Source organism: Protopterus annectens, chromosome 8.part1 (genome assembly GCF_019279795.1).
Source record: "Protopterus annectens isolate FY-2018-M chromosome 8.part1, PAN1.0, whole genome shotgun sequence".
Classification (NCBI taxonomy): domain Eukaryota; kingdom Metazoa; phylum Chordata; order Ceratodontiformes; family Protopteridae; genus Protopterus; species Protopterus annectens.
In genome coordinates, this window is record NC_056742.1 from 175,398,923 (window position 1) to 175,413,618 (window position 14,696).

General features: G+C 38.5%; 1 protein-coding gene across 2 annotated transcripts in view; it reads right to left on the minus strand.

Annotated features, from left to right (window-relative positions):
- The window catches only part of VAT1L (vesicle amine transport 1 like), a 1,089,685-nt gene that overhangs the window by 894,273 nt on the left and 180,716 nt on the right, over positions 1–14,696 (minus strand). For both annotated transcript variants that reach the window (XM_044081809.1, XR_006366076.1), the window contains exon 2: positions 11,427–11,556. In XM_044081809.1, coding sequence (XP_043937744.1) covers positions 11,427–11,556 — 130 coding nt within the window. The remainder of the gene's footprint in view (positions 1–11,426; positions 11,557–14,696) is intronic.

The window sequence follows — 14,696 nt, forward strand, 5'->3', positions numbered from 1 at the left end:
TTTCATAACAGACACCAAGGCCATTGACAAGGGCAAGGCACTCCACACAGCCTACCTTGACCTGGCAAAGGCTTTCAACACAATACCCCACTTGGGTATCATTGAAAACATCACCAGCTTAAATGTGAACCCATACATCACAAGATGGGTTGCAAACTGGCTACGTGACAGAACAGACAGGTTCAGACTTGCTGGTGCCATGTCACACTCCACAACTGTCACAAGTGGTGTCCCACAGGGCTCAGTCCTGGGCCCACTATTGCTCAGCATCTACTTTTCAGAAGTACAAGCAAACACAGCAGGATTATGGCTGACAAAGTTTGAAGATGACTGCAAACTGGGAACCATAGTTGGACACCCATCTGACACAGACATCCTTCAGAAGGGTGTCATAGACACGGATAACTGGTGCCAGAGCCATGGCCTTACATTAAACACTAAACAATGCATAGCCATACCCTTTGGGAAGAACAAGGTTACCACTAGTTCCCATGTAGGTGGCAATCCTCTAAGCACACAGGAGGTTATCAGGGACCTGGGCACCCAGGTTGACAGTAACCTTTTGTTTGACACTCACGTTGCCAGGGTAGTTAGGTAGAACTTCTACATTGCCCACCTCATCATGCAGGGATTCACACCTAGATCCAGGGAGGTCATTGTTCCCCTGTACTCTTCACTCATCGGACCATTGATTGAGTGCAATGCCCCATTCAGCATGTATATGGCCCGACACCTATGGCAATTGGATGGGCCCACAAATTCCTCGACAGGAGGAGAAAGGGTCTCAAACATATTTCTTATGCTGCCCGACTGAAGGATTCCGTGACTTACCGTCTGCTCAGAGGTGACCTGTGCCTGACATCCAAGGCCATGTCCAAACCTGAGTTAATGTACACGCTTCACCTCAAGACCTCTACATCCATCAGAACTACAGTGGCAGGAGATTTAAACCTCAACACAGATATTAATAGGATGTGCTGGAGGGACAGATTCTTCAACCAGAGAGTCCCTATGCTGTGGAACAACATCCTGGTACATGTGAGGCTGAGTACCTCACTGGCTTTGTTCAAGTGAGATCTTAATCAATGGATGGGAGATTGCAGGTATGCCCCAGGGATAACCTCAGTATCACTGCTTGTCAGAGGCACAGCAATATAATGGGCAAATTATCCGTCAGAGTGAAGGGGTGGCAGACTCCACGGAACTCTGGTCTAGGCTTATAAATGCCCTAGGGCAGATAGCCTAGTATGAACCTGTGAACCTGTGAACATAGGCCTGGGGCAGTTCCTGCTATTAGGACAGTGGTCTGCAGCAAGCTATATAGTAGTCAGTTTTAGCCATTGGTGTTTGACCATGGCTAATGCATGTTGCTTCTTGTTGTGGTAACAACAGGGGTGTGTGGTTATCCATGCCATTTATTGGTAGTCACCCTCATTTTGTATCTTGTTCCATGTTTTTGCACATGTACATCACTGTATGAGGTGTGACCCTGGTAGTGTCAGGGTGCTGATGTGCGCTTTGACCCTGTTTTCTATTACAGCACTGATATGTGCATTCCCTATACTGTGTGCATTTACACTGCACACATCTTGCTGTTTATACCTTTGGCATTGGGTAGCATTACATCTAGGTTCCTATCCCTTGTGATAGCTATGAGGTGGGTTTGTGTTTTTGTGGTTTATGATTGGTGAGGGTGGATGTTAGTCATGGTCCTCAGGTGTGCATATGATACATGGTGTTACATTACTTAACACATGGCATTCATGCCTCGGGTGGTGCTGTCGGATGCACATACTACACTCCCTGTACGTTTGGAAGCAGGTTGTGTCATGTTAGGCATCCCTGTTACTGTATGAGTGAGTCAGAGCGGGTATCAGTCCCAGTGTTCCTACTGACCAAGCATATGTGCTATGCGTTGCCTCTTTGCCAAGGCCAGGGCATACTGGGCACGCCTCCTTCTGCCTACTGGGACAAGGTCAGGTTGTTCCTCCTCCAAGTCACCCCCTGCCTGTGGTGGCCTTGGCAATGGTGGGGGGATGTTTGGCCCAGCCCTGTGCTGGTCCTGCTGCAGCTGTTTCCGCAGGATCATATTATGTAGCATAGCACATATCATGATCATTTGGGTACATGTAGTTGGTGTGTACTGCAAAGCTCCACCAGACATGTCCAGACACCGGAACCGTGACTTGAGCAGCCCAAACACACGCTCTATGATATTACGTGTTTGTGCGTGTGCCTCATTATGGCGTTCCTGTTCGGGTGTGTGTGCATTTCTGATGGGTGTCATCAGCCACGGCTCAAGTGCATAACCAGCATCCCCCACTAGGTGTCCGTGTGGGAAGTCCCCATTGGCAAATGATTGGTACAGCTGCGTCAGATGCCAGATGTGGGAATCGTGGTAGCTCCCAGGGCAGCCAGCACACACATTCATTATTATGCCCTGGGCATCACACACGACCTGGCAGTTGATGGAGGGGTATCCCTTGCGGTTAATGTAGACTCTACCCCGCTCACCGGCTGGTGCCTTGATGCGTATGTGCGTGCAGTCTATTGCACCCAGCACCTCAGGGTATCCCGCTATTTGCTGGAAGAGACACATATTGCTGGCCACAACCTCACGGTCATTAGGAACATATATATGATCACTGACATGTGGTGACATGGCATCCAGGAACTGGTGCAGTACCCTGGAGGCTGATGCCTGTGATATCCCCATCATATTGCCAGTTGGTCTCTGGAAGGTACCTGTTGCTAGTATTCTTAGGCCAACACATACCTTGGTTTCCACTGGGATGGGTGCGCTCTGTTGGTTCTGTGTGTGAGGCGTGGCCTGCACAGCTCAACAATCTGCTGCAGGAGCTCTCTGTCCACTCTATAGCGCTCTACTATCTCCAGCTCATGTAACCCATGGTAGGTGACCCTGGGCCTGTATACTCTTCTCCTTCTCCTCACTCTGGGTTGTCTGTCAGCATCTGCATTATCACCACCCTCAGCAATTCGCCTATGTCTGATTATAACAGCTATGGCAGCCCCTAGCATTTCTGCTCTGAGTTCAGCTTTTTTTCAGTTTTCAATTCTGATAGCTTAGTTTCTGGCAGCATCTCTTGTGAGAAACAGCCTGCACTGCTCTCTGTTGTGTTTTAAGTGCTGGGTTGGGTTTCTAGTCTGCCTGTGTAATTGCCTGCTTCCAATTATTTCCACCAATTAACTCCAGCAGTATTCCTGGCAGTTTCCGTGTATTTTGGTTGTTTCCTGCTTCCTCTCTGTTTCCTGAGGGGGAGCAATGTGCACACCAGCTTAAACACGCTCACAGTCACTTAAACACGCGTACACATCCCTACACGGTGTTACACGCACACATCCTTACACGGTGTTAGCTAGGCTGATTCATGCTAAAACGCCAAGACTGCCTTACACACGCAGACGCCTCGCAAACCGTTGTAAACAGTTTGCAACACGCCCCACATGTAGAACCTGCCTTACACACGCGCTGCACAAGATGCACGTATATCAAGAAACTTAGAGTGTAGGGATAGCGTATGCCCTCAATTTCTTGACTTTCCTAGTGTTCTGTTGGGACACACCTCCCTCCCTGATGTCTGTCTGTCATCTCTTACCTTACATTGCCCTCCAATCTGGTACATTTCTTTCTATCCTTCCCCCCCATGTTGTCACCTACCTCTTACTCTGTTCCTCCCCCTTCTCTAACTCTTACACTACTCAGAAAGTGCTCATTACCTATGTGGCAGTGTGATTCAGTATTGTAACCCTCATTTACATAGGATTGCCTAGTAATGCTTAGTTACATATCTTACACGGAGCTTCCCCCACTTGACAATCACTGAACGGAGGCCATATTGTGTTTGCTCTGCAAGTCCCTCCATTGACATTTCATGTAATACATAAATCCCACAATTGTGGGCTTATAGGCTTCGGTTTTCAGTTTTAGGTAGCGCACCCGTTTGCTGGTGTGCGCTTCAGTTAAACACATAAATCCGTGAAAAAAAAAAAGTTATATAACTTTTTGCAACATTTTCATGCCAATCGGCACATATTTGGGCATTGGCATGCTTACTGTAACAAATGCACCATTTATTTGGAGCTGACATAGCTCCGTTTTTAATTTTGCAGAAATGTACTCAGTTGTCAGCTGAGTACATTTCTGAAGCAACACGTCCGTTACACGGACTGGTTTGGCCGTGGATCGCTCACATACCTCATTTGCATATCTTGGAGCTGCAAATGAGGTATTGAGCATTTCACGCCACTCGTGTAAGAGACATGTTAGCTGTCTCTTACACGGAGATTTGGGCTGTTGCTGAATCAGGAGGCTTACACGGAGGCTTACACTACTCTTAAACTCCGTGTAAGCCTTCCTGAATCTGGCCCTAAGTGTTTTGCCAGCATTCAAAGCTGTAAATCACTTAGTGATCACTGTCAGAAAGACAGTGTGAAAAATATCTCTTATGTTTACACTCAACTTGCCATGCCTCTCAACTGTCCAAATTTTCGAAGAAAGTCTTAACTATGAAATAAAACCAAACGGAGAATTTAGCAAAACACCAACAAAGCAACAACCAATAATCCACACTAGATCTTCACAATGCAGCCTTTATTTACCAAAGTAGCAGCACTTTATTCAGTAAGCGCTTTCGTCTTACTAATGACTTCTTCAGACTGAATAAAAATTCTTCTTACCAAACACACACATATATATATATATATATATATATATATATATATACACCTAATTTTTATTAATTAACTAATTATTCAATTAAAAAACTATTTCAAAAGTAAAACACATTTTAAAGCAACAATATTTTAAAACATTTATATTCATGACTTCATAGAAGCACATCATTTTCATATATAATTGTACTATAATTTAAAAAAATTGAAAACATTTAATGTTTCAACCTTTTTCTTTTTAGATAAACTTTAAAATTTTCCTTATCATTCAGACCAGGAGGGCAGCTTGCATTTAATTATCTTAATTATGCCCTCGTTTATTTGGTCTGTTCCTCATAAAAATATGTGTTTTTTTCTGACAAATAACTGAGAATTGAAGTCAATAAATAATGACATACATTTGTGTTTCAGACTTTGTATCATTAAGAAAATGGAAACTAACACAAATCCTGTTATTCTAACAACTTCCTAGGTTAATAAACTAAGGGACACATTACCAGCACAGACAGCAGAAAGAAACACATCTGTTTTTATTTTGCTGCTGTCATTTGCTGATCTGTACAGAATATTTGACTGCCTAGCATGAGGCCCAGTCTTAACAGTTGCAACAGGAGTGCTAAACATTTGTTAAGACTGGGTCTTGCACTATAGTAGCACTTAACTGATTTGTCTTTTTCTGGATATCAGAAGTAATCACAGCATTCTATTTACTACAAAGCTTTAAGCACCATTCCTACATAACTAACCTTGTCTTTAGATAACATTTGCAAAAGCTAAGTTTCTTTGTAAAGTAACCATTTTTTTAATGAAGCGGTAACAAAACCAAATATTAGTTTGCATACTTATGGATAACACCTCCACTTTTGCTGCCTATCTGGCTTTAAAATTAAATGCTCTTCTTCCCCTGGTAACTGTGTGTGTGTGTGTGTGTGTGTGTGTGTGTGTGTGTGTGTGTGTGTGTGTGTGTGTGTGTGTGTGTGTGTGTGTGTGTGTGTGTTTTCTATACACTATTGAAAGCTGCTCATCTGGAAAAATAGCTGACTACTAGGGAAGTAAACTTTGAAGTTATTTCTATATTAGCTGCAGTTTTCCTGCATAATAATTATTTGGTGCACATTTTCTAGTTAAGTGCTGAAAGGTATGGACTTCTAAAGTCTGAAATGCTTATGGTTTCATTGTAAAAATGCTAATAATTCATTCTAAAATCTATCATATTGCTGAATTTTTTTTGCAGAATGTACATCATTTTATTTACATGAACTTTCAAACTTGACTGAAATGCAGTCTGTACACTTCAGTTTAGGAAGTAGTCTGATTTAAGATATGAATGGATAATCTGCAATGGTATGCCAAAGCAGTAGAATGTTCCAGACATAGTTTTGGACACACTACTCAAAAACATCTGGTGTATTCCCTGTCATCCCATAACACAGGTAAGGAGAGAGATTCAGACAGACACACACACACACACACACACACACACACGCGCGCGAGCACACACATGCATGCACACACACTCTTTTTCTTTTCAGGTTTCTGATGTTTCTTCTTCATACATATGCGGATCTTTTTCAAAAAGCATTCACTTAATTCATTTTCTAGACAATTTGCAGATCTTTTTGTGCTCATTTGTTCATCATTTTAGAATTATAAAATCTGCATACATTATAAAGCCATATCCATAGCAACCAGCAAAGAAGCAAACTCTGATGCTTCTGATGAAACTCTAATGCACATACAACTGTCCAAGGTTACCAAGTATACAGAAAATTATAAAGTAACAGCAAGTAAAGAACTGCTGCATTGTCTGATCTACAAAAGCATCCCATAATGTAGAAAGAATCAAGCTTAAGGCAAACAATATAACACTGGCATACACATCATTTGAACTCACAAGCCACAATACAAACATGAAAAGTAAGTGGCATGGAAAAAATTCCTCCTAAAAGTTTCCTTTCTAGCAAGAAACATAATAAATGATATACTTTCAAATTTCAATAGCTAAGAAAATGCGCATTTAAAGAAGCCATGTTCAGCTGGCATACCCTTAGCAGGATTAAATGACCATTCCAGATGGGATTGTGCTGTCTTTCATTGTTCCAGTACAATGGGATATTCCTGCATGATTCTTGCCCTACCTGGAAATTAGGACAAAGAAAAAGTAATTCCCTGTAGCATTCTCAGCCAGATCATACCTACATGAAACAAGGGCAAATGCTGTCATAATGGTATTTGATTCACTGTAGGTAAAATGGTGGATTCTGCACTATGCAGAGCACTGTGACACAGTATCCAGCAGCTTACCTATGCAGAGCACTGTGACATAATATCCAGCAGCTTACCTATGCAGAGCACTGTGACACAGTATCCAGCAACTTACCTATGCAGAGTACTGTGACACAGTATCCAGCAGCTTACCTATGCAGAGCACTGTAACACAATATCCAGCAGCTTACCTATGCAGAGCACTGTGACACAGTGTCCAGCAGCTTACCTATGCAGAGCACTGTGACACAGTATCCAGCAGCTTACCTATGCAGAGCACTGTGACACAGTTTCCAGCAGCTTAACTATGCAGAGCACTATGACACAGTATCCAGCAGCTTATCTACACAGTCAGTCATGCATATGGCTCATGTCAGAATCATGATAGTCAGTAAACATCTATTAGACTAAAAGCTCTGCCAACTGCAAAACACTGTTAGACATATTTTACAGAAACAGTCAAGTCGTTAATACCATCCATGCAAGAAGCTTTGCTTCTTTTACCCACAAACTTGATATAACCTGATGTTACTGCATCTTGGAAGTAAATGTGTACCCTTTCTGCAAGCCTCATTCAAGGAAAGGTTGTTCTGGTCAAATGCTTACATCTGAGCACTTGGCTTTCATGTGTCTGACAGGGTAACATGTGTCTTCTACCACCAAATATTTCATGTGAATACTGCATCATGCAGTCCAGTAACACAACAGCAAATACCACACTTAGTAAATGACACAGCTGAACCTGATGAGCAACAGTCATGTCCATCTCATCCCCATGTCAGCAATGATCCAGATAAAAGAAATACAGATTGTTAAGTGTTACATTATGTAACGGCCTGATTACATTCTTTACAGAGAAGCATAAAGCTGTACTGAAAAAGAAAAGAGTGGGCATAATTACTGTCAGCCATGCTTCGCAGCTGTCCAAAATTCTGCAAGAACGTCCCTAATGTTCCTTCATATTTTTTACCAATCCTTCATTAAATGTTTGATTTTCTGGTAAATCTCTGAAGACTACAATTAGCCAGTAACACCAGAAATTTGACTTGCATACTCCTTGTTCACAAAATGCACGTTGATGCAAAACCTACTGTTTTATTAACATTTTTAATACACTTATTAGGGTAATATTTAAAAAGTGTCCCCTGTTTGGACCCTTTGTCCCCTCATTGCTTTTGGCTTTGTTCAGAATTCCTGAGTAAAGAAGTCAATAGGCATGGTGTTATCTGATGTTGAAATAGCCATTTGGTCATTAAGGAATATCTGTTTCACATGGACCAATTGGCCTTACTCAAGTTCCTAAATAATAAGGGACTTGATGACTTTACTGATGACTTGTGTGAGAAAGCATTCATTTACTTTTTCTTTTACCATAATAAAGTTTTCACTGGTTACACTATATGTCAGGACATGGGATAGTTCAAGTCCAGTCCAATGATGACAGGGATAAAGCCTTAACTGTGACCAGATGATCCAGGATCAAATATCATACGTGGTGCTGGTGTCACCACATGTGAAGGATATGAATGGCTGATGCTTTCTCATACATCTTTGTGAAAGGCATCGGCTATGTTGACTGTAACAGTCAACAAAGCCTGGCTGCTGTGATAAAGGCAGCATAAACGGCCATCATATACAGTCACAGCAAGTAGTACACATTGTAGTCAAGAGCTGCCCATGCATGGAAGTGTGTATGAAGTGGGGCTGGCACATGTATGAAGTGGGGCTGGCACGGAGACCAATTGTACACCTCAAGCTACCTTTGGGGAACTGGGGTAAGGAAACATGTATTTTCCTTGGATTGTCTGAATTAAGGCCATAAATAAAAAGGGGGGGGGTTGATGATCAGTAGGGTAAAGGGAAAGAAAGACAAAGAAAAAAAAAAAAGAAAGATACATAATGGTTCAATGAGTCAATGAGCCACGACAATAAGGGGACAAATACATCAAGGAACAGGAATAAGGAGTCTGAAGGTAAGATGGCTATGTCTGGAATCAATCAAAAATATAATTGTAGACTTCGCACTTAAGGCCAGCTACTGTTTTTTTATCGGCCTATTGGTCCGGATCGTCTGTTTTTGATGTCTGGAATCATTGACAAGTAGCCTTCTTTCAAAAAATAAACATGAGGTTATATATCCTTATGTTTCGTAAAAGACAGATTTACTATTAGATACCTTGGTCAGTTCAAACAACATAAACTATAAGGAATGAACTATTTTAAATGCACTGCTACTGCGTTATGTTTTTGTTTTTTTTTTGTTTTTTTGGTTTGTTTGTTTACTTTTTTTTTTTTGTTAACTTTTATAATTATGGAGACCAATTTTTATTTGAAACAGTGATATTATACTTCGGAAATACCAGTTCCATCTATACGATACCTTTGTGAAACAAATTATTCTTTTTTTACAATGTCAGCATGTGTAGTACACAGAAATATTAATTTAAATAAAACATGAACCACAAGTCAGGTTTTGTGGAGGAAAAAGAACAGACTGTCCCTATGGACAAGTAATAGATCATGCATAATTAGTCTAAAATTGCTGCAAAAATAAACTTGTAGCAACCATTTTATTTAACGTCATGAAATAAGTCCCTAGTTAGATGGATTAGGAGAGTACAGCAGTCTGCAAGATGTGCATCTCTCATATACTTTGCTTCTAAAGCAGAATGTCCATATTATTTTGTAATTCAATGAATGGCTTTATCTCCTACTATAAAGAAACAGTGGAAATTGGAACCATTCTTGAACAGAGGTCCTGTCCGTAGGTTATAGCTGTTACTTTTCACGCTTTTCTACAGCTGCTTACAACAATGGCCACTGTCTGATGTTTAATCTGAATCCAGATACAGTTCACAGCAAACTGTTGTACTGATTCATACTGGTCATGAGATGATTTAAAGTTCCTCAAAGAAATTTCAGTCTATTCTCAGTAGTACCCACTTCCCATTTTACCCCTACAAAAACTGTACATACACAATATACTGCTCAGGGAAACACGACTACATTTCATTACAGAGGGGAAGTCATTTCTTGTCGTGCAGTTATGAAGGCAGTAAATAGTCTCACTGTTGTGTTGGAAAGCTGGAAGTGACAACAGTAAGCATGCAGCTGCCTTTCTCTGCAAACTGCCTCACTGGCTGAGGACGTAAACATAAATGTAAGAGAAAATGAGATACAATCAGCAACTGCTGACCACTAAATAGAACTGTCAGGGCTGGCATACAGGTACACTGTCTGTACAGCTATTCTACTCTTAATGGCAGTAAATAAAAAAAAAATCAGGCAGACATTAGGTAAGCTTCACTATACGCAGATTACTGCTTATGATTTTTTTTTTTTCTTGTTCGCATTTCTTTTTCACTGAAACAACCTTCATGTTGTTCACTTAAAACAAGACTCATATCATTTTAGCTAAGGTTCAAGCCATAGAAAAACCTGTATGGCTGAACAAGCAAAATGAAGAATATTGATATTTACTACATGATTAGATATTATGCTTTATTTATTTTCTGTTATCCTGAGCATTACACTCTGTAGTCACTTTCTTTCTCTTTATAAACCACGCTGTCTTCTTAGACCATCAATACGGGCCTCACCACTGAGCAATAGGATGTCTCATCCGCTGTAACAAGTAACTGTGTTTCATCAGTTATGTGACATTAACTGAGGGCCATCTGTAGTTTTCTACCATAGTCATTACAATACAATTCTCCTCCTATACAGCTTCTCTATAGAAATGAAGACATGTAGAATAGGATCCTCTACTTTGGCATTTTTCAGCATGGTAGGCTTTTGTAAAACTAATCATCTACAATGTATTCTGTTCCATCATTTTATTAGAGCAAAGGTACTGACATTTAGTGCCTTATAATAAGATTTTTGTGTCATATTACCATTATAGCCTAGCTATAACATCATGTATTTTCATCTCCTTGACAATTATATACGGATATGTGGCATTAAACAAATATTGAATGAATATGAGCCTGTGCCTTGCCAGTCCTAACAGCATTTTAAAGTAGTTACATGGATTTAAGGGGTCTTCTAATATATAATTGATACTAATTTATAATTGTACCACAACATTTGAAGACAGCAATTACATATTATGCTCACAGATAAGTAATCTTCCTTTCCCTTTAACCTACACTTAAACACACTGATAGCTTTTATATGTGGGTGGCAGCAAATATATTTTCTCAGGTAATAAATATAAGAAATGGAATTATACATTACCATTACCGGAGTTGAGTAACAGAATCTTTAATTCATTTTGGAGTTCAGAAATCAAGCTCTGCTGCCAAATTATATGCAAAATATCATTTTTGTAATTGACTAAATTGCACTTGATCTACTGATTTTCTTTTCAATCTTAAAAAACGAGCATTTTCTAATTGAAATTCATTTTTGCAGTGTATAATTAAGAACATGAAATACTTAGAATATACAAATCAACAAGCACCTACCTCAAAACCTTTAGTATTTTCTCCCAGAGTTTCTACAATTCCTGACAGTTCAAATCCTGGGATGAGAGGTGTCTTTGGAGGACTGTCAATGTTTCCTTGTCGAACCATCAGATCGATGAAGTTTAATCCACTGAAAACAAAACATATGTTAAGACTTGATAATGTTCACAATATAACAATACAACGTTAAAAAAAATATTTCAATAATAAAGAAAGGCTATTTCTTGAAATGAGATGCTGCTGATAAATTGCATCATCTGCATCTACTTATGCATTATTTTAAATGCACAAGACTTGTGTTAAACTTCTTGAAACTGTATTGAGGAATAGTAAGCACCATCAATTTATATAAACGCATATATATATATATATATATATATATATATATATATATATACACACACACACACACACATATATATCTATATCTATATATATATATATACACACACACACACACATATAATCTATATATACATACACACACACACACACACACACACACACACACACACACACACACCTACATCTGTTTTTCTTGTGCATGTAATATCTGACAAAATACAGAAAGGACAGTAGTGTTGTATGGTAGAAAGGCTGCAGTTTTTCAGGACTTTCGGACAGTAATGCTTTTATATCATATGTGCTCATCTGACAGGCACACATTGCTACATCAAGTCATCATGTCAGTAATGATAACCTTATGAAAAACAGACAGACCAAATGAAGTACTGCAAAGTTTGTTTCTCTGCCCTTAAAGGCTGCATGGGTAGAGGCACAACATGTGTGAGTCATGGCTGGCTCTACGATGTTGAGACCATTTAAGACAATAAATACACCTTAATGTGTGAGTCAGGAATAATTTATCCACACATTAGTGAAATGGGTTCATGTAGGTGATGGAACCTGCTACACCAGCAAAAGAAGAACTGATGATTTGCAAAAGAGATAAAAAACCCAAAAGCAGAAAGATGAAGTGTGAAAACCCATGACAGAAGACAGGAAGGGGGAATATAAAATGCTTAAGATTGCATCAGTTTAAAAAATATGTACATAGAGCTGATTGTGAGATTCGTACTGCAGCAGGAGATGATGGAGGTTTAGCTCACATTTTGTGATCAAGTCTAAATTATCAAAAAAAGAATGAAAGTGGTTAAGCGGATCCATCTCTTCATGAAACTTCATCAGAATAAACTTAAAGACATTTTAATTTAAACATGGTGCTTTAAATAACAATGCCCAAATTGATTTGAAATCTTAGAGAGATATATCAACCTAATTTGAGTCCCTTGAACCCCAAATATAGCAAAGCATGAAATATACAAAATGTATCAAATATAAAATAATCTTGTGTGTATAACAATCTTGTGAACATAAAAATATTGCATGCATATATGTCTGCATGAACCACATACAATTAATTTTGTTTTAAAGTGAGAACATGATCTAAGTAAATGTGACAAATTAAAATAATGAATTATTGTATATATTAAGATAACAGCACATTTTTAACACTGGAAATATTAACATATGGTCATTCAAACTAGGATAGGTATAAGCATCCAATCAGATTTGCGATAACAGTTCTTGATATTCTAAAGTATTATCCTAATGACCACCCCTTAGACCTAATGGTGCTATCTCTAATATACCAAATAAAAACTTTACAAACCCTTTTCAAATGGAAGAATGCTTATATAGGGCATTGTTGGACTTCAATTTTTCCGCATCATAACGATGCTTGTAAATTCTCTTGTTCAGTGCTCTGTCAGTCTTCCCAACACAAAAACAACATACAACCTGAGCATATTGCAAGGTAAATGGCCCATCTGCTTATACAATTACTATACTTGAATGCAATATGTGCCACCTGAAAATTTAAAATACACTTTATCCTTAGTATAAATGTAAGAACAATAATTATAAGACCTCACTTTTAGTACCATTAGGTAGCTTTTTTTTTGCAATTTGTGTCCCCCCTCCAATAAATTATTCACATTATTTCCAGTTTTGTATACAAACCATACATTCTTACCAACAAATTCAAAATTTGTGTCATTGGCATGTATGATTTCAAAAGATGAAACCTTTTTGATAGAAAGTGATAAACTGACCTTTATGTTTACAGCTAGAAGATATGCCTTATGTTTAGTAACTATTGTTTATGAGGAAGTTAAAAACAAAAGAGAAAGTTTTATTTTCATTCCTATTCTTAGATGTCAGGAGACTTTAATTTCAGCTAAAGTAGATATAGAAGACAATTCTAAATTTGCAGATAGCTTTGTAACTAAATTCACTATTGATATTCCAGGTATATGTAAGATATTGAAGTCCAACTGGAAATTTTTTTCTTGTTTTGACAATATGACTGACAGTTTATGCTTAGAGCCGGGATAGTATTTAAGAAGAGAAAGTCACTAAAACAATATTTAGAAAAGCAAGATACAGAGATGGCTCACACATTTACTAGTAAAAGGAAGGGCACCTTTAATTATGGGTTTTGTTCTCAGTGCAAAAATATATTAAAAAAGGATAGCGTGTTAATGGAGTTAGGATTAGTCCAAAATTCCACTGTAACTGTAATACTCAGGTACTGTATACTTTGCTCAGTGTCAGAACTATATTAGTTTTTACATGGGAAAAAGTAAAAGAAATTTTAAAGACAGAATTTATGAACATATTTTGGAAATTAGAAATAAGAAAGAATCTAACACTCTTTTACATAGGTTTTTGTTTTTTGCCTTGATGTGATTGTCAAAAACAATAAAGGTGGTCCATGGGATGATTTATTAGAGACTTATGAGCTCAGATGGCAAATTAAATTAAATGCATGATCCCATCCAGGCCTAAATGATAGAGTTTCTTTAGGTAGTGTTTTAAGATTACATTTATATGATGTTTAATTATTATCTACATTTATGTCTGTTATTTTAAATGTTAGTAAAGTTTAAAAGTTAAGGATGGATTTTTAATGGAGTGCTAAGTCTTAATGTGGTTGGATGGTTTTAATGCATGTGACTAGAGAGATGGCTATTTAAACTGGAACTGATTTATATGTTTCTATTCTGAAGAAGTCTCATGTTATACTCGACGAAAACGCTTAATTATTTTTCTTGTGACAATAAATTCGATTAACGCTTGGTCTTCACTGGCTGGTTTCTTGCCTTTCAATTTGTGACATTAATCTTGTGTTGTCACCATTTATCCCATAAACCAAATCAATGGGTGAATCTGAAAAATGCTGGTTACTTAAATGGTTGCCCGTATTAC